Source organism: Amblyomma mixtum, chromosome 1 (genome assembly GCF_055824585.1).
Source record: "Amblyomma mixtum isolate Tamu chromosome 1, ASM5582458v1, whole genome shotgun sequence".
Lineage (NCBI taxonomy): Eukaryota > Metazoa > Arthropoda > Arachnida > Ixodida > Ixodidae > Amblyomma > Amblyomma mixtum.
In genome coordinates this window covers 256,915,450-256,934,456 of record NC_143012.1, presented here as the reverse complement: position 1 = coordinate 256,934,456, position 19,007 = coordinate 256,915,450, and the positions used below count along the sequence as shown (strand labels likewise).

The 19,007-nt window shown below is 45.1% G+C and overlaps 1 protein-coding gene across 2 annotated transcripts in view; it reads left to right on the top strand.

The window, feature by feature from the left end:
• Positions 1 to 1,009: 1,009 nt before the first annotated feature.
• HisRS (histidine--tRNA ligase) overlaps positions 1,010 to 19,007 on the top strand; it is a 28,362-nt gene continuing 10,364 nt past the window's right edge. The window contains exons 1-7 of one of the 2 annotated variants that reach the window (XM_089565820.1): positions 1,010 to 1,228; positions 6,034 to 6,120; positions 6,784 to 6,903; positions 8,833 to 9,054; positions 12,800 to 12,907; positions 13,005 to 13,103; positions 18,183 to 18,276. In XM_089565820.1, coding sequence (XP_089421946.1) covers positions 1,130 to 1,228; positions 6,034 to 6,120; positions 6,784 to 6,903; positions 8,833 to 9,054; positions 12,800 to 12,907; positions 13,005 to 13,103; positions 18,183 to 18,276 — 829 coding nt within the window. In that variant the 5' untranslated portion in view covers positions 1,010 to 1,129. Of the gene's footprint in view, positions 1,229 to 2,080; positions 2,240 to 6,033; positions 6,121 to 6,783; positions 6,904 to 8,832; positions 9,055 to 12,799; positions 12,908 to 13,004; positions 13,104 to 18,182; positions 18,277 to 19,007 lie in introns of those variants that run through there. The other variant, XM_089565821.1, reaches the window with a different exon arrangement.

Sequence of the window (19,007 nt, the reverse complement as noted above, 5' to 3'; positions counted from 1 at the left end):
TAAATATGAGAGAAGCCAAAAGCCACAGAAACCAAGGAGCACAGGGAATTTTTTTTATTTTTTCTCTTTTTTTTTGTGGTGTTGATCAAGTAAGAATATTACTGAATGTGTTGTCGCTTAAAGCGAATGTTCGTTATGGTAGTTGTTATTTGGTGCTGCGCTGCCTTGCCTGTTGGACATGTTTAAAAACCGCGCGCTTTTCTTACAAATCCCGGAGGCTCGGCTGGCAGCCAGTCTTTTTTTTCTTCCCTTTTCCTCCTTTTCTTCCAGCTCTAACAGAAAGGCAAGCATTTGTAATTATTAAAATCTTTATTGAGAATTGTTTTTAATGCTTCCAAAGCAGTATTTTCTGAAGAAAAAAAAATTACCGTTCCGCCGGATGGTGAGTAACATTTTTTTTCCGCCGGCTCTAACGCAAGTGTTTGTTTTGATATTAGTCACTTTTGTCACATTCAGTAAAATCGTCAAGTAACCATGAAACGTGTAGTAAGAATTTTATAGTGCGTCGTTATGGCTCTTAAACTTTGTGAAATTATGTAGAAGTCTGCAAGTAGCGCTAGCGTCGCTTGCTCCAAATGTTCGAGAATGAGAGTCGATAGGTTCGGTTCGTTTCATTTCATAGTTCATCTACCTAACGTTGCATCTACCTAGAGGATATTTTTTGTGAGCATGCTGTTCCTGTTTTGGCCTGGCCGAGCACTTTCCAAATAATAATTTTCGGTTTACTTGTCGTTTAAAAACGCGCTTGAAAAAAAAAAGTGCAATGTAATTTTTTATTACATTCAATAATGTTTCTGCTCACTGTAGAAAGCTCCATTGATGTGGCTGCTTATGTTCTTGATTTTAAGCAAGACCTACTGAACTATTTTAAGTGCGTTGATTAGCGAGTAGATAACGCAGATATTTCATAACAAGCACCACCTAATAGAGAATGCGACACCAGCGCGACCTCTCGGCATCAGCTGGAATGAAGTCTGGAATGAAAATAGCCTATGTAGCTTTTTGCTCTGCCGAAACGTCAGAACTTGGCCAACTAGGCTGACTAGGCTTTTTGCCTACTGCCAACTCCAACTTTCTGCACACCGTGGACTGTAGTTCAAGTTACAGTTACATATGCTCAGCTTTCAACATGTCTGCTGTTGTTGAAAAAGAAGCATTGACTGACCTCATCAAACAGCAAGGCGACATTGTGCGATCGCTGAAAGCAGAAAAGGCACCTAAAGAAAAGGTACGCGCGCAGTTTTGATGTTGCCGCACACGTGCGTTGTGCAGCTTGAGCGAGTACACTTGAGTACATTTGAGTGTGTACATCTGAGCGAGTACGTTTATCCTTTGCGGACCAAACACGGTTTATTTTCAGTGTTAATGCTGTATAATTAATGCTGTGCTCAAATATTGTGCTAAATTTTAAATTATATGTATTTCCCGAACTCGAGCAATGAATGAATGAATGGATGAATGGAGGTTGTCATTGAACGATGTATGGAATTAGATTGCGTCATGTTTGTAATATACCACTTCATTCTTTCGGTTCAGAAGCTACGACATCGTAGCGAAAGTTAAAGTGCATTGCTATTGTGGATCTCAGCAATAGCGGGCATGTATGAAACCGATCAATGGGGCCAACCAAAAGTCCTCTTGTCAAATGGGAACGACAGTGTGACTCCGAAAGCAGTAGTCTACGCTTTCCGAGACCAATTTTATGTTTGCGTACCACTTGACTGAGTCCATTTTTTTCCCTGAAGCGTTTCGTTACAAGTTACTTTCCGCTCTCGGCCACTTCGTTGGTTTAGTATTCTAACATTCCGGTCCGTAGCTGTTCAATTACAATATTACATTATTATGCCTCTCAAGCCATAAAATTGTTGAGTGATTTGTGGCCACAGTTGTCATGGCAACATACCTACAGTATTGCTGTATTCATTAAAGAGCTTGCTGCAAAGTTACCTAACTCTGTTTGAAGGCCGGTCAGTCATTACTTTGTGAGACCTGTCAAGTATGGCCAGGTAGTTGCAAGCAAACGTGTTGCTCTTGTTTCATCCTCTCCGCCCTCCCAGCCTAGCTGGATGTTCTGAGGGCATCTCCTCCTGTCTTTCCTTCTCTCCCCTGCCCCACTGTTCCTGTTTGCGCATAACCACTGGTGGCCATGCTACTGCAATGCATGCGATGTCCCTCTTGGCACTCCGTACGCCTTCTTTCCCGTCGAATGCTGGCGACACCACCACATTCAATTGCACAGGTAAGAGTTGCTCTTGCAGTGGAGTGGAATGTGTTTCGTACATGAAACAAGGGCAACTCTGGAGATTTTTCGACCACACTCAGTTAATGGCTGGTTTATGTTGCCAACAGCTTACGCACCAGAGTACGAGACTTCATTTTTCAAAATAGGTTAACAGTAATTTTAAACAAGCAAAAATCTTTAAACCAAAACTCCTGCGTGCAGCCCAGATGGCTGCTTTGTGTGACATCAGGGATGACGCCACTCTTACCAGGCGAGCCGCATGTGTGCGCTGCTACGCTATGCCAAAAGCAAATTGGCGACAGAGCAGCACGTCTGTGGACCAAACTCAAATCCACGCTTCTTTCTCCATCTCCTCTGACAGTGTGACGAATGACTCCGCCGACATAGCTTCAGTATAAATGACTTGTAGTTAACTGATAGCCTGCCACCATGAGAAAGGTCTCATCAAGGCGATTTTAGGCAAGCACGGCACATTACGCTTTGATATTACTGCCAAGGTTGAGTCGTCACAATTTAGAGATTAAAGGTGAAGCGAGTGTTGTGAGAAAGGGGGGTCCTGGAAGGGGTAAAAGCACAAAGCCAACCTATAGCCCAGAAATATACTTGCTTTGCATGAATGAGAGTGCTAGGCATATGACAAGGTACGAGAAAAGTAATTGCCTGCACTGTTTCAGAAATATTGCAGTGGTAACCTGCATGCTGACCGAGAATGAGTGGTGAATACATTAGTTCTATGAGCTCTTGAAAGCCTTTGCTAGAATTTTTGACGCTGTTTATACATGTTGACACATTGGTGCAAGTGGCATACTTCGTTAAACGATGTTACTGTGAGTGTAATAGTTATTGAACGTTATTGAGAGTCAGCACTCAATTTGTTGAGAAAAATAGGAGTAAGAATATTGTTTTTTTCATTAAGTCAGGTGAGGCATCCCGGCCATGTGTGGGGTCCACTGATATGCAACTGCCTCAGCGCGAGTGAATAGCCACAAGTATTTTTGTTCTTGTTTGCTACTTGCAGTAATTTATGCAGTCAGGCTTAATTAACTAGACTAAGGCACCTAACGATCAGCTAAACTTACCGCTGCTCGATTCCCCTTCATGTGAAGCTGCCTTTCAGGGAACAGGCAGCTTAACCGAAATCCTCCTTCAAAGATGTGCTTTCTTTACGGCACTCCCGTGTGAAATTTTTCGATCAAACGCGCCCTCGGAGATAGGGACCAGCTGAGGTGCCTGATAGCATGAATTCATTTTTTCGCAAAGTGCCTTGTCATTGAAAAATACGTGGTAAGGCACTCTCGTCGTCTTCTCTGAGTGAACTGTGTGTTTCTCATCACAACATTAGTCACCACAGTCACTTGAGGAACCACAATGCATAGACTGTGTGTCGAAGATTACATAACCCCACCTGTAGCTTACAGCATCTCAACTCAACTCAAGTCATAGATTACAGCCAAACCTACGAAACTTGTTCTTTGCCCGGCTGCTGTCCGTTTGCTGTCATGCACAAGGTTGGCTGTAAAAAATGCCTGTTAGACAGCACAAATAGGTGGGATCGGAGTCTACCGTTAAATTCTTTTGCTGGAAAACTGAATTGTTCTCACGTGTGTCATTTGTCATGCTCAATCTTGACTTGAGAAGAACGTATAATGCAAATTTCATGACATCTGTGAACATCGAAAAATCACTGGAGTTGCCCTTCAGAGAATGATGTGTGCTATAGTAGTTCAGGACAGCAGGTCACCTTAAGGTTTCATGATAGAAAATTTAAATGGCACAAAATTATTAGTAATGTCCTGGAATACTCGAATTTTCTTTTTGTCCCTGCTATGAAAGTAATCCACTTTCATAACGCTGTACTACAAATGGGCAGTGCTCTTTTAGACTATGCGCAGCATTGCGTTTGCACAAGATCTGTGTCATACCAGGAGGCCTTTTACTCTAGTGAGCTGAGTAACGTATGCTACCTTTTGCAGCTTGTTACCCTCAGCGGACACCTCTGACTTTCTCTGGTCATTGTATTTTTGAAAAGCATGAAGCTTGAGGTTGGCTGTGTGGTGTGTTCTTGCATGCCAAGAATGCACAGTCTGCTAGGATTGTGCTTATTTCAGAAAACAGCTTGTAAGCCTTCAAGGCAGACTTGCAAAACACAACTTTGCATAGGAAAAGACTGCACAGAACAGATGCTCTAATTTATTGCAATCTACCAAGGCTTATTTGCTGGGGAGCTGTCTTCCTGCTTGTAAATGAACTGCTGTCTTGCATTTTGTTTTGCTTTCTTATTCATCCAGTGAAAACATGCCTTATTGGCTTTGGTGTTTTGTAACTAATGATGCTGCCATATGTGGGAAGGACTGTTAGCAGCCAACCCGCTTTTATGTACGAGAGCCATAACTGAAGTTTCAGTCATGAAATTAAAAACAGCTTGAAAAAGGTGAGGGCAGTGAGGAACACAGAAATGACAAGATTGGTCCTGTCATTGCTGTCATTGCAATTGTCATTGCTTGAATACTTTGCAGCAAATCCAAAAACATAGGGATACTGCAGAGTAAAGCAGCGCAACAAAGAAACAGCAAACAGGAGGGGCGCTGGAACTATGAACACGAATTTCAAGAAGAGAGCTAGCATTTACATCCCATGTGACAAGGGGGTATGATCAAGGTCAAGAAAAGAGCCAGAAAATGTAAAGACAGCAGATGAAGAGAGACATCTCTGAAACAGGACCGAAAAATTATCTCTTGTGTGTACACTTGACAGCATAACCTAGTGCTGGAAAATAAACAAAGGTCAATGGCATTAAGGAAACCAGCAAGAAGTGGAGGTTAAAAAAAAAGAGGAAAGGTCAAAGCCAGCATAGCAAGAGCAGTAGTACAAAAGATGCAGAGCAAAAGCGAAAAGCAGAATTGGAGAGAAAGCGGGGGAAAAAAAGGATTAAAAAAAGAACAGTTTGAACAAAGCTCTATTTGGTCAAGAAGTATTGCAAAACAACTGTCGCAAGTGTGACATCATTTTAGGCCAACACATGAGCTTGACACCAAAAATATTTTCTGAATCTGAACTACATCAACATCCTGCAGTTTTTTTCCTCATCCAAATGACAAGTGAGTCTTTGACATAAAGTTAAAGTTTGTGACTGGTGATACGAGATAAGAAACAAGATACTGCAAAAAAGTTACTGTTGCAAAAGACAACCATGAGCCAGTGGGAATGAATACCTGTGAAATGTTAGAGGGTGAACAAGAAGGGGCACGAAGCTCTGTGTTGTTACTTATTATGTCCACCTTAAACTGCTGGTATGCATTCCCCATCTCTCCATTTTTTGTCAGAGTGCTACCAGGTCAGAAATGTCTTGGCAAGTCTTGCAGCTCATAGGAAACCTGAAGCTGTCGTATCCAAGAAAAACAGATGCGTTTTGGTAGCCTCAGGAACTGCGCAGGTTGGTGGGCAGAGCAGCCTCAAGAAAATTAATGTCTTGCTCCAGGCTCTTGCACGCCACGGGAAGCCAGAAATTGATAGTTGAGTAGGCCCAGTCTTTTGTAGCACATTGGCAGGATCCCTTGTATTGGGGGTATGCACACAAGCCACAGTGGCTGCCATTTTGGCATCCATGCAGCACTGCAAAAGGCTACGGCGCGAGTCTAACTGGCTTATCTCCCCTTGCTACGGCTTGCACCATGGAAGATGCACATTGTACGCCAAAGTGGCAAAATGGCTCCCGTGGCATCACGTGAATACCCCCTATTTTTTCATGTTATCAGCAACAAATGAATGCAGTTTTTTTTGCCTGCATCCAGATTGATGAAGAAGTTGCCAAGCTGCTGCAGCTGAAGGCCCAACTGGCTGACGATGAGCCTCACAAATTTGTCCTCAAGACGGCCAAGGTATGTACATCACTGCTGCTTCATTTTCCTGGCAGTGGATGTGGGAGGAGACAACCAGTTCATTTCTGGTATTCTTCCTCATCTGCAGCCATTGTGTTCAATACATGTGAGCTTAATTCAATTTAATGGAGGCAGGGTTGTACGTAATGTATTACAGGTAATTAACTGATTACTTGTAATCGGTTATGTTTTTTTTTGTAATTTTGTATTTAATCGATTACTTCTTCAAGAAGTAATCTCCAGAGCATGAAGTAATGGTAACGTTTCATTTAATTCAGTTACTTTTTTTTTTTTTTGAAAAAAGTTGTAACCAGCGGTACAGCTTTGAAAACCTTAACCTGACGGCAAACACTGGTGCTAGTAGGGTTGTTTCCTTCATGACAGGGTGGCTCATCTGTTTTTAATTTTTGTTCGAATCCTTCCTCCTCGTAAGTTTCTGGCGTTAAACCTGGGACCCTGCCATCTAATCAACCCAGCTAAGAGAAAGCGTTTTGCTGGGAGGGCGAACCACTGTGCTATTTACTTTCAGTGTTAGTCTGGTGAATTGTCGTGCTGCTGTGAATGTTCATATGTCTGAAAGAATAAATAACTCTTTTTGTCCTATTCATAGTCACCTGCCTGCACCCCCTAACATGAAGTCTTTGTTTCTTTTTTTCCCTGCAGGGCACCAGGGACCACATGCCTGCTCAGATGGCCCTGCGTGAAAAAGTGTTCTCAACCATCATAGCATGCTTCAAGAGGCATGGAGGAGAGGCCATTGACACACCTGTCTTTGAGCTTAAGGTAGGAGAGCTGGTTTGAAGCCTGTTTGTGGGTAGCGCTAGGCTATAACATTTTTCAATGCGGCTGTGTCTTGCGCCAACTTGGTTATGTCACCTGTGAGAAGCCCCATCTGTAAAGGGGGACCTGATTACTCAGTATTAAGCATGATCTTCCTGTCCTTATGAGAGCTTGTGCAGCAAAAGCAGGATGGAAATGATAAGACCTCTCAGCTTAGAAGTCGGAAGCCCCGCTTCATACTGCTACTGTGCAAGGCAGCTTTCAAGGAAGAGCTTTCAAGGCTTTGACATTGTGCCCTCAGCTTGAGAGTAATGGGATTCTGCTCTTGTCAGAGGAAACTCGCTTAAACAGAAGCATGTTAATTGGACAAATCAGCAATGCCTCTTTTTTTTTTTTTTTTAGTTGTGACTGCTCAAAATCTCTTGATCAACTCATAAAATGCATTTACATTTAAACAAGATTCATAGCAATGATTGTGGCAGCAGTTTTTTCTTAGCTCACCAGCTGTGCTTGGCGGATTTGAGCCCTTTAACAGTTACTAAAAAGCTGTTCGTAAACATTTGTGCCACGTGATGTGGTTCACAGCAGTGGTCATCGTGCCTAATTGGGTTCAAAGCATGCTTTCAAAAGGGGTCGAAGACTAGTTCGAATATTCAGAAGAAGTGGGTATTCTTGTGCCAGATAAGCAGGCATTCATTTTATGGCACCTTCTGATGCAACTGCATTGTTGTGCTGATCTGGGTGTTCATTAATGTAAAGTTGGGAAAAGGAACCTGGGCTGGAAGATTCTGTCACCATAATATGGTGACTTTGGAGACACTTGTGTGTTTTTTTTTTTCCTGCTGCCTGCTTTCATCTTGCCTCTTATTGAGTAAAAAAACACTGTTTCTGGGCTGTAATGCTTAGAAGTTTTGCCAGGTGAAAGCAGCCATCTACAGTAACACTACTCGAGCACGTGCTTTGAGATGCTGTGTGCAGCTCTCCTATTTGTATTTAGCTTCGTGTCTTGTCTTTTGCTGTCCTAAAATTACGCGAGATGTGATACCAGTGCTTTCACCTATTTGCTCTCTCTGTCTCTCTGGTGTTGCATTCTGAAAAGTGTGTGTGTCCACATTCAGGGAATTGCATTGTTGTGCATGACTAAGTGATGTGCTCAGTGTTGTTCTGCACTCGTATTGGTAATCTGAAAGTGCTGAGCGGTAGTGCTGAAATCAGCCAAAACCTGAGCTTATGACCTGTTTTGACAGGTGAGATTAGGCTGCTCAGATGAAACAACACTAATGAATGCTACCTTAAATATGCTTAGGAGTGCAAGATTGTGTAAAGTAAAATTAGTGTGTGATGTTCCGATGCAGCACATTATTGGACTGCCTTGATCTGAGGTGAATAAAAAGATTCCAGAATCGTTACTCGTCAAATATTCGAAAGACTCAAATACTTTGAACAGTAAAAGGGCAGCTGCCAGTCAAATCGAATAGCAAGTGCTGTGTATTTGGGGACTATTTGAAACTTTGAATATTCATGCAGATTTGGCAGATAAGAACAGCTGTGAGTGGATAGCATTAATTGGCGTGTGAGATTTGGCAATCAGTGCAACATTTTATCGCAGGTGATTTCCATTAGGCAGAGCACTCTATTTTTAAAGGTTATTGTGCACATCTAGGTAGCATTTGATGGAATTTAGAGGGAGGCTCTTGCATGTCTTTGGATCTCCTCTCATGGGCAGCTTTGAGCTGCTGTTAATTTTAAAAGATACTTGCTCTGGAGACGTGTTTTGTGGTGAGTGAGTCATGGTGACAACATTACCACACTTTTGGCTTGGCCAGTGAGCTGTTTGTACTCCACATGCAGGAATTATAATGCTGAATTTCGCTGCTCAGACTGTCACTTGCAGGAGAGTTGCTGAAGTGAAATGAGCTGCCCTGTGTGCAGGACACCCTGACAGGCAAGTACGGAGAGGACAGCAAGCTCATCTACGACCTGGCCGACCAGGGAGGAGAGATCCTGTCCTTGCGCTATGACCTGACGGTGCCGTTTGCCCGCTTCCTCGCCATGAACAAAATCAGCAACATCAAGCGCTACCAGATTGGCAAAGTGTATCGTCGGGACAACCCAGCCATGACTCGGGGGCGCTACCGCGAGTTCTACCAGTGTGTGAGTGTCTGCTGATGACTCACTGTCAGGTCTAATCTGCTGGAAGCTGCAAGAGGTATCAACATAGGCTGGCTTGGTTTCTGAGGAACTTGGTTCTCCAAAACTTTACATGCTGTCAAAGCGTGCAGAAAAAAAAGATAATGCAGCTGGGTGCTGCAGACCATGACAGAGAAGCATGCCAATCAGATGGACAACTTAACAGGAGCCCTGAGGGTGTTGCTACATTAACTGAAGTGCTTATACATGCATAGGGAAGTATTTCAGCTTGTTTTAATCATGTTTCTTGTCCTTACAACAAACACAAATGAAAAAAATTGTTCAGTATGACACAGTAAAAGGGCAGTTGCTTTGTCATTCTTTATTTTAATCGCTGCTGTACTGTATGAATGAAAACAGAAATAGGAAATTCATTCTTTGTCAACTAATGTGCAGTAGGTTCTCACTTGCAGGGTTTATGATTTGTCCCAACATTTGAATCTGAAACAGTGTGCAATCCAGGTGCTTGTGCTGCCCAAGAACTTGTGGGAATCCTGGCTTTCCGCCGTCGCCTTTGCGCGGCGGTGCCGGCCTCCCGCGTTGTTTCTCCTCACTCCCTTGCTCCCGCCTCAGGCGGTGGAGAGGCGGCTGGGTGACTAATCACTGTTATTTGGCCACAGCTCCGCCCCGGCTCCCCAAGGGCCTTTGCCATTGGCGCCTTTTGGCGGGAATCCGGGACCCGCTTTGGGCGGCCGCGCACCGTGCGACCGTCCGAGCGGGGCCCGGAGAGAGATCCCTCCGAGACAGCGTAAGGTGCGTACGCTACTGTTTTGTCCGTGCCGGCCTTTGCCGTTCGGACCAGTGCTTACTCGAGCTCGCCTGCACGTGTCCTCTGACCTGCAGCGGCTCGAGCCTGTCCAGCGGGGTCCAGCGACCTCTGACAGGCGTACCTTGCGTTGAATGCCCACTCTCTCTCGCAACCGGCCCAACGGTCGACACGAGAGAGAGATCACAGCACTGCCGCGGGGACATTCTCCTGCAGCGGCGTGCTAGCGGCGCGCATTGCTCGAGTCGCTTCGTGCGCGTAGCGGAGCCTTGCTCCTCGCGCGCCCCCGGGACGGGGTGACGATTGAGTGCGTGTGTACTGCTGAAGGACGACGTGAATAAACGTCTCCTTTGTGAACTTGGAGGCCTATTTCTTTGCGGCGAATCGCTCTCCTCCCAGCGGAGGTTGAGTGCACCGCATCGGTGTCCCAGTGTGTGTGTGGTGACGGCTGATCGGGGCCCTTGGCTCGCGCGAAGCTCGAACCCGCGGTGGGTGGTGGCCTGTGTCCACGTAGAAACCCACAACTGGCGCCCAACGTGGGGCGCCAGTTGTGGGTTTCTACGTGGACACAGGCCACCACCCACCGCGGGTTCGAGCTTCGCGCGAGCCAAGGGCCCCGATCAGCCGTCACCACACACACACTGGGACACCGATGCGGTGCACTCAACCTCCGCTGGGAGGAGAGCGATTCGCCGCAAAGAAATAGGCCTCCAAGTTCACAAAGGAGACGTTTATTCACGTCGTCCTTCAGCAGTACACACGCACTCAATCGTCACCCCGTCCCGGGGGCGCGCGAGGAGCAAGGCTCCGCTAGCACGCCGCTGCAGGAGAATGTCCCCGCGGCAGTGCTGTGATCTCTCTCTCGTGTCGACCGTTGGGCCGGTTGCGAGAGAGAGTGGGCATTCAACGCAAGGTACGCCTGTCAGAGGTCGCTGGACCCCGCTGGACAGGCTCGAGCCGCTGCAGGTCAGAGGACACGTGCGGGCGAGCTCGAGTAAGCACTGGTCCGAACGGCAAAGGCCGGCACGGACAAAACAGTTGCGTACGCACCTTACGCTGTCTCGGAGGGATCTCTGTCTCTCGGCCCCGCTCGGACGGTCGCGCCGTGCGCGGCCGCCCGTAGCGGGTCCCGATTTCCCGCCAAAAGGCGCCAATGGCAAAGGCCGTTGGGGAGCCGGGGCGGAGCTGTGGCCAAATGACAGTGATTAGTCACCTAGCCGCCTCTCAACCGCCTGAGGCGGGAGCAAGGGAAAGAGGAGAAACAACGCTTGAAGCCGGCACAGCCGCGCAAAGGCAACGGCGGAAAGCCAGGATTCCCACAAACTTAGCTGGAACGGTTTCAGCCTATGCCTGTCCACTAGTGTTGTCTGCCATTCTCTATTTGTTTGCACCACCAGGGATAAAAGGCTGTGAAAGACATGTTCATGTGGGGCAGAAGTATTGCACTGGTGCAGTCAGAGACTATATCATTGGTCAGGTTTGGTCACATTTTGCGTGGGCCTTCTTGTGCATTTGCTTGAGTATCTAAGCCTGCTTTTACCGTTCAAGTTGTGTGCAATAATTGCATATTGCTTCATGTACTCCTTAATTGATGTTATTAATTTATAACAGCATGGTTTAAGTAAAGTATGTTATATGAGGTGTGTTCAAGTTCTGAGGTCTAAATTCTTTTGTGGAATTGAAGCATGCGGAAGATCTAACATGTATGTCTGGTTGGCGTCTTTAATTTTGATGAATAAAAAATATCAGGCCGGAGGTGCACCTGGAAAAATACATCTTAATTTGTCAAAAAAAAATTGTGCCTAAAAGAAATGACAAATTTGGCTTGGTACACTGGCCTTTTTTTTTTCAAGATTTTATGAAGCCTAAAATGTTGACCAGTATGAAGTGTAGTACTTTGCAGCTAGTGGCCCCTATATTTTTCTGTTGATGATTTGAAGAATGGTTAAAGTGTTTAGCCCTATTTCTCTGCACGCAAACACCTAGGAGACTGATACTTTCTCTCACAACTGAGTGTGCCGTTAACAGAGTTCATGCCAATTTTCATTTGCTTTGCAAGTGTGCTTTATGTTGATAAACACAATCGATTGTTAGTAAGTTTCTAGTGGTTGCATAATTTGAAAATTATTTGTGAGAAAAGGCCATGTGTTTTTTTTTTCCTAGCTGTGAGGTAGGGCTGCAAGTATCACTGATGCTTAGTATTCACATGCTGCTCCTTCCCTCATGGCTCCCAGATGTTGCTTATATGTTTGGTTGTAATGAAAGGGAAAATGTCTTGTTTTCACTGCATAAGGCAAAATATTTAGCCACCTTAACTGCTATGCTGGAAAGTGGAAGAGATGGGGGGGGGGGGGGGGGGGGGGGGGGGGGGGAAGGTGCTTAGAACGAGAGACTGCATGCTTAGAATGTGGGAAGCCATCTGCAATTTGCAGCAAAACCATGCTTGGCCAAGGTCATGCTGTGGGCCTGATTTGGGCTTCATTCCATGGTGTGACAGTGCATCAAATGCCTGTGCGCTGCTAACACTTCTTGATTGGCAGAGTATAGCAGTTCTTTTCAACTTATAATTCCTTCTTACTTTTTCCCATGCATCGTTAGCTCAAATGACACCACGTCTGTGCTGTTGTTGGGATTTAGCAGGAGCTGTCATGTTGTAGTGGTCTTGCGAAGTAATTCCAGAATTGACTGTAAGGTTGGTTTAAAATGGAGGCCTTACCCCAGAGAAATAAAAAAAAAATTAGTTGGCAGGCCAGCAGTCAAAGGCTGCATCATTGTCTAATTGCTAGCACATGCACAAGAGCACAGTTCACTGGAGAGTCTGTCTGCTGTTCTGTCCGCTGTGGTGCAGCCTTAAATTTGACACCAATTTTTTAGTTAAGTTGGCGTAGTGCGAAAGTGCTCTGTTAAGTGCTTGATCCTTAATACTGCATTTGCTTTTCACAGGACTTTGACATTGCTGGTCAGTATGACTCAATGCTGCCTGATGTCGAGTGCGTCAGAATCCTGGCCGAGATACTACAGGGTCTTGGGTTCAACAGCTTTGCAATAAAGGTAAATGTTCACGTTACAGGATGTCTTATGCATATGTGACAACGCTTTGGTAAAAATGCTGTGCCAAGATAATTGTAAATGTTTCTTATGGCCGTAGGTCAACCACCGTGACATCCTGAATGGAATGTTTGAGTACTGTGGTGTGCCTGCAGACAGTTTCAAGACCATCTGCTCTGCAGTTGACAAGCTTGACAAGGTGAGTGAGGAACTTTTGCTTGGGCTTCCACGGAGGGGTGCATAACAATAATGCTTAGAATACTTAAAAGCGACTTTGGTAAAAAGAGACAGTTAAGGTAGAGAAGGAAATTTGCTGCTGCATGAGTAGGATTAGAACTGCTTGTTTGAATGTAGTAAAATTTTCAGTGCTGGTTGATGAGCATGTTGTTTGCATGTATGTAAGGTTTTATTGTTGGGAAATAATTGTGAAAAAAAAAAAAAAATGGAAAGCAGATAACTGCACTCTTCAGAATGCAGCAAGCTTCTGCATGTAATGTTATGTAAGGGCAGTTTGGGAAATTTTTGTAATAAAAGACTTTTCTTTTTTTTCTCAAGAAAAAAATTTAGTCTTGCCTGAAACTCTTTGTTTTCCGGGTACATTCAAAGAAACTTTCAGATCATTTGCTTTCTCAGTGTGCATTTCGTAGGTTTGTCGCAAAAAAGCGACTACAGGCGTCAAGTGAAATATGTACACTTGTTGAACAACTCTTGCTTGCTGCAGTGATTCATTTTACTTGGACGAATATGTGTCTCACATTGTGCTGAAACTTATAGGCCAGTTTTTATCCTTGTTAACGCAAAAGTGAACCCTCATTTTGCACAAGTTAAACACAGGCTGGTCTTTGCAAATTGGTATCTTGCAGTGCTGTCGTCCCTTGCTTACGATAGGCCAGTGTCCTGTGCTGTCCTCGCGAATTTCAGTATTCCATGTAGCAGCTGCAGGTTCCCGTGTTTTCTTTTTCTCAAGTTCGGTTCGGGATGAAAACAATCATCAGCCTCTTTTCTTGACCAAGTTTGACGAAGAAAGATTTGAATGTGAGAAGGTCAAATTGCACTTTTGTTGGCACTCTAACAGCATCACTGTACTGGCGATACAGTAGCCAGGCATTTACCGTGCCCATGTCCACAAAGTTAAAGAACAGTAGGTGGTAGTCTTTCTTCAACTTCAGAGAAATTCTGTATTACGACATCAGTCCATCAGGTATATCAACAGCACCCATAAATGAGATGCATGTGGCAACAAACACTGGCCGAGGCACATCACGGGTTTTTTTTGGCTCCATGTCATACTTCTTGGATGGTCCTATTGGCGCAGCACTACCAAATATGTTAAAGAGTGTTATGCCTCAATTGTCGTAACATATTACAGCCCTCACATGTACTCCAGCGGCTGAGACTTCTTTCTCTCTGTAGCCTCCCCTTTTCTATCTTCACTTCAGCACAACTGTGAAGAATTCAGTTAGAAGTTGGCTCTCAGGTTCTCCCGAGGCAGTCGACGTCCTCCCCATCAGCACCATCTGCCTCATGAGCAGGATTGTAGTCAGAATCTTTGTCGCTATCACTAATACAGGACTTGTCATTGTACAATGCCCTTATTCTATAAAAACTATCTTGGTCCAACAGAAAACATAAGCGAAGCATCTAGTAGCTAAAGTAACGGGATTTTTTTTTTATGTTGCATGATGGTTCAGATAGCAAAGAGACTACCTCAAAATGGTTCCTTATGCCCTATTAATCCGAAAACGCGACATGCCGTTCCAAACAATTTAATTGCCAGTGGAAAGGTCTGAGACCGAGGTTTTCCATCACTTTGTTGATGCTTGTTTGGCAGCATAAAATGCTTTCATCGCTGGAAATTTGGAGCTAAAGCTGTAATAATTTTTGTCCCTTCAAATCAAACCTGCAGCGCTGTTTCGGGTTTGATTGTTCAAATTTTTCTTGCTCAGTTTTTGTTTTCACATTTGTTTTGTGATAAAAGTGCACTGTAGTTACTATTAGAGCACTGCACGGGCCTGAATCTGAGGCCCGAGCCCGGCCCGGGCCCGTGACCTCAAGCCCGAGCCCGGCCCAGGCCCGCGGCTTTAAGCCTGGGCCCGGCCCAGGCCCGCCAAATTATCGCTCTTGCAAGCCCGGCCCGGCCCGTGAATCCCGGAGTGAAGCCCAGCCCGGGCCCGGCCCGGCCCGTTTCACAGTAACGCTTGAGGTATACTGCTCACTCTGAGCAAGTAGACTACTACTACACCGATAAGGAACTGGCTGACAAAGGTTCTGAAACCACAGTTTGGCTTCCAGAAAGTTGGTTCTTTTTAACCCAGAAGGAAGTGGTTAAGAGTAGTGCTCACCAGGCCCGTCATTTGGAGAGTGATCTCGTGCAGGTGGGCAACGATAAACTCGGAAGTTCCAAGTGCTAATTAAAAATGGCCGCATACACTCGTAGTAGTCCACTTTGCGTTCCCTCATGATTTTAATCAGTTATATTTTACCACCCGCGAAGTATAAATATTAAAGCTGCCTAGCAAGCAGTAGGATGACATTTTTTTAGTGAGCGTAATCTCACAGGTTGAGCTCATAGTCGAACTGGTCGCAGTTCAGCAGAAACGACAAGCTGAAAGGCTTGAGTATTTCACGGAATGCATTTGAAGAATATAGGCGACCTAAGCTAATACGTTCTTCCCGAATGCATTTCTCATATTGTATAGGTATGTTTTGGGATGACGAACGATCAATGGCCAATTAAGGCCGGATGAATTTCACTCTTACTGCAACGCGGTGTGGAAATAAGAAAAAAATTACGAGGAACTTTAGCGGCTAAAGTGCTGAAAGGCGAAAGCCTGAGTCCTGCATTCTGCTACGCGATTGTTCACTTCACATTTTGTTGGTGCATTAATTAACTGCCAATTAATGACGCTTAAGCTTCACCTTTAGGAGTGGAACGCGACAGCGTGTTGTAGCGCTGCCACGGAGTCCATTGAACGCCACCACCCGTTCGGCGCGATGCCTTGCCCTTTGAACGCAACGCTTTTTAAGGAAAGGAAATGGCGCAGTAATTCTCTGTTGTCTCGGTGGACACCTGAGCCACTGTACAGGAAAGGAGGAAGGGGAGTGAAAGAAGAAAGAGGGGCGGTAATGAAGAAAATGAAAATTGTATTTCAGGAAAGGAAATTACGCATTAACTGTCTCGCATATCTCAGTAGCACTAGAAAGAAAGTTGCGCAGTAACTGTCTCACATATTTCGGTGGACACCCGTCAAAATTCGCGCGTGGTGATATCAGGACAATTTGGACCAATCTGAAATGCAACAAATACGCCTTGCTCGTCAGTAAATTGTTTTTTGAGGAAAGGAAATGTATCTGTCTCGCATATCTCGGTGCACACCTGAACCTCGCCGTAATGGGAAGGGAGGAAGATGGGAGTGAACGAAGACACCGTATTCACTAGACGCACCTTTGTTCATTCCAAACCATCGAGCTGTCATAGCGTTATGTGTATTTTTGTTGTGCAATGTCATGAGCCAAAGACAGGCAATAAAGAAAAAAAAAAAAACTGGCATAGCGGAGTGGTAGCGTGCTCGACTCGCACTCCGGAGACCGGGGTTCGATTCCCAAGCTCGGCCAATTTCTTACTCGGTTTTATTTATTTATCTGGTCTGACTAGAAAGGTTAATTGGACTAATTGGTTAAGTAAGCAATTAACTAAACTCAAACTTACTTGGAGCATCACTATACGATCCCTTTAATTGGTTGCATGGTTAGTAGCCAAAGTACAATTGGCCCCGTTTGAAATTCGCGCACTGTGACGTTACGACCGTTTCGACCAACTGAAAAGCGTGACATTTCTTGTCGACAGCTCCTGCTTACAACGATGAGGCATTAAAGGCTTCCGCCTTAATAAATCAGTCAATGAATAAAGCTTAGTTTTTTTCTTAGCGCGTACTATAACTCATAGCTCATCCGTGTCGCTGCTTCAATGCCGCAGTTGTGTACTTCACTCTGCAATAGTGAATGAAAGGTCGGACACCAGCCGTTTCTGTACGGACCCAAGCCCGGCTCGGGCCCGCAGCTTTAAGCCCGAGCCCGGCCCAGGCCCGCAACTTCAGGCCCGGGCCCGGCCCGGGCCCGGCAAAACAAATCATGTCCCGGCCCGACCCGGCCCGCGGGCCGGGCCCGGGCTTTCGGGCTGGCCCGAGCCCGTGCAGTGCACTAGTTACTACTATATCATATGGATGCACAATCCTTTGTTTTTTATTTAACAAAAAACATTACTCGATGTCACCGTAGTGCACTTGTGGAAACAGCACATTAAGGCAGCTCCTGTCTTTCATTTTTTGCTTTTTTTGCGAATATGGCTGCTTTGTCATTAGAAAGTCGTAAGCCATCAGTATAGGCCAACTTCAATTCTTCCCCAGTGTTCCATCCAGAATGCACCGTTTTAGTTGGAGAAAAGATATTCTGGAACAATTTTTGAACGAGTTTTCTACACTCCTAGGCTGCCGTTATTCTGTGCCACTCTTCAGTAATTGCTTGCAGGTTTCACCTCTTGCAGCTTTTTGAACACTGCAGCCTAGGCAGACTGACAGTGCCTAGACTGAGGTGATGTCCATCTTGGTCAAATAAAGTGAAAAATTATGTGTGGAGCCTCACATGATAACACTGGAGCCAATTTTGGCATGAGTTTTATTTTTAATCAGGGACAGCTCAACAGTTGTTTGCATTGGTGTTTCGTCTATTGGACATCACCAAATGTGCACAGACACTCGTGGTGGGATGTTTTTGTGCCTTGTATGTAGGTCGGGAAACATGCATCTTGCTTGCTGTACTGCACGTAAGAAGGTGAAATGGTGTTTGCTTTCTCTGGGATTTGTGCTGCATTCACGAGCCACAGGCTCATAAAAAAACTCTGTTTTGTTTCCTTTTTTGTGCCACAGATTAACATGAAAATTTGTGCTCATACAGTTCATTAGGCATGGAATAAAAAGCAGTTATATATTATGAGAACAAATTTTTTTCTTGGCCAAAATGGGTTAGTTTGGTAGAGTACAGCAAACATGCTGGGCTCTCTTTGGACGCCATGGTGCAAGGAGTGTTCAAGGCAAATCGGGCTTGAGGTCATCTGTTTGTGTCACTCATTAGCAGGTAGCAGGTCTGTATTTTTATTTCTTTTAAAACATATGTTGCCAAACCCTGTACCCAACCAATGGCAAGACAGTACTTCCGTGATTTATCAGAGGTATTTAAGTATTTTGAGCAGGGAGTGCAATTCTTTTTTCCTTTTTTTCAGTTACCCTGGGAGGATGTCCGAAAGGAAATGGTTCTCGAAAAAGGGTTGGCCGAGCAAGTGGCTGACAGGATCAGCCAGTTTGTCGTCAAAAAAGGTCGGTTCTCTGTTCTTTGTTTTAGGTTTTCTCCTAGGTGATGTGGTGGTGGCCGCAACAGTTTATTTTTTTTGGTGGGGAGGGGATGAAAGCGGCAGGTCATTGTGATGACATCTCGGAAATATCTACACAGGACCCATGTTGCATTGGTGAGGGTATGCCACATAGAACAGCAGGACCGGAGCAGTAGCCAGTGGTGTCACACCCAGCCATTTGCTTTAGACGCAGCACTGTCTCCTTTATTTATGCAACCTTTTTGACAAGTAATGCAAATCCACTTTCCTCAGTGCTAACACAACCAACAGTGATGCAGAGGTCACGTGACACATTTATTTTTTTTTCGTCTCCCACATGTGGGCATAACCTGCCTTGTGTAGAGGACAGGAGCTGTTCCGTGTGCGATACTCCGTTTCTGTAATAAGGACCGCAGCAGCATGCAGTGCACTGCTGCCTTGCCATTTTTGTGTTCTCTGTAATGAAGTCCCATGTTCTCTAACGTTGAGTCATTCTGGGCCTAAAGCACGATGTCGTTGTCATGTCACTTCTTGCTTCAAATACTAGGCTCAACTGTTATTGAAGGCCCGTTTGGCAGGGGCCATTGTGGGGAGGCAGAAGCACACCTGCACCAAGTAACAGGCATTTGGTGTCGGGCTTGGTAGACTGATGACATCACCATGGGAACTGAAACTTTCACAATCTGCGACAGTACCTAGCATGGGTGTGGGTACCTG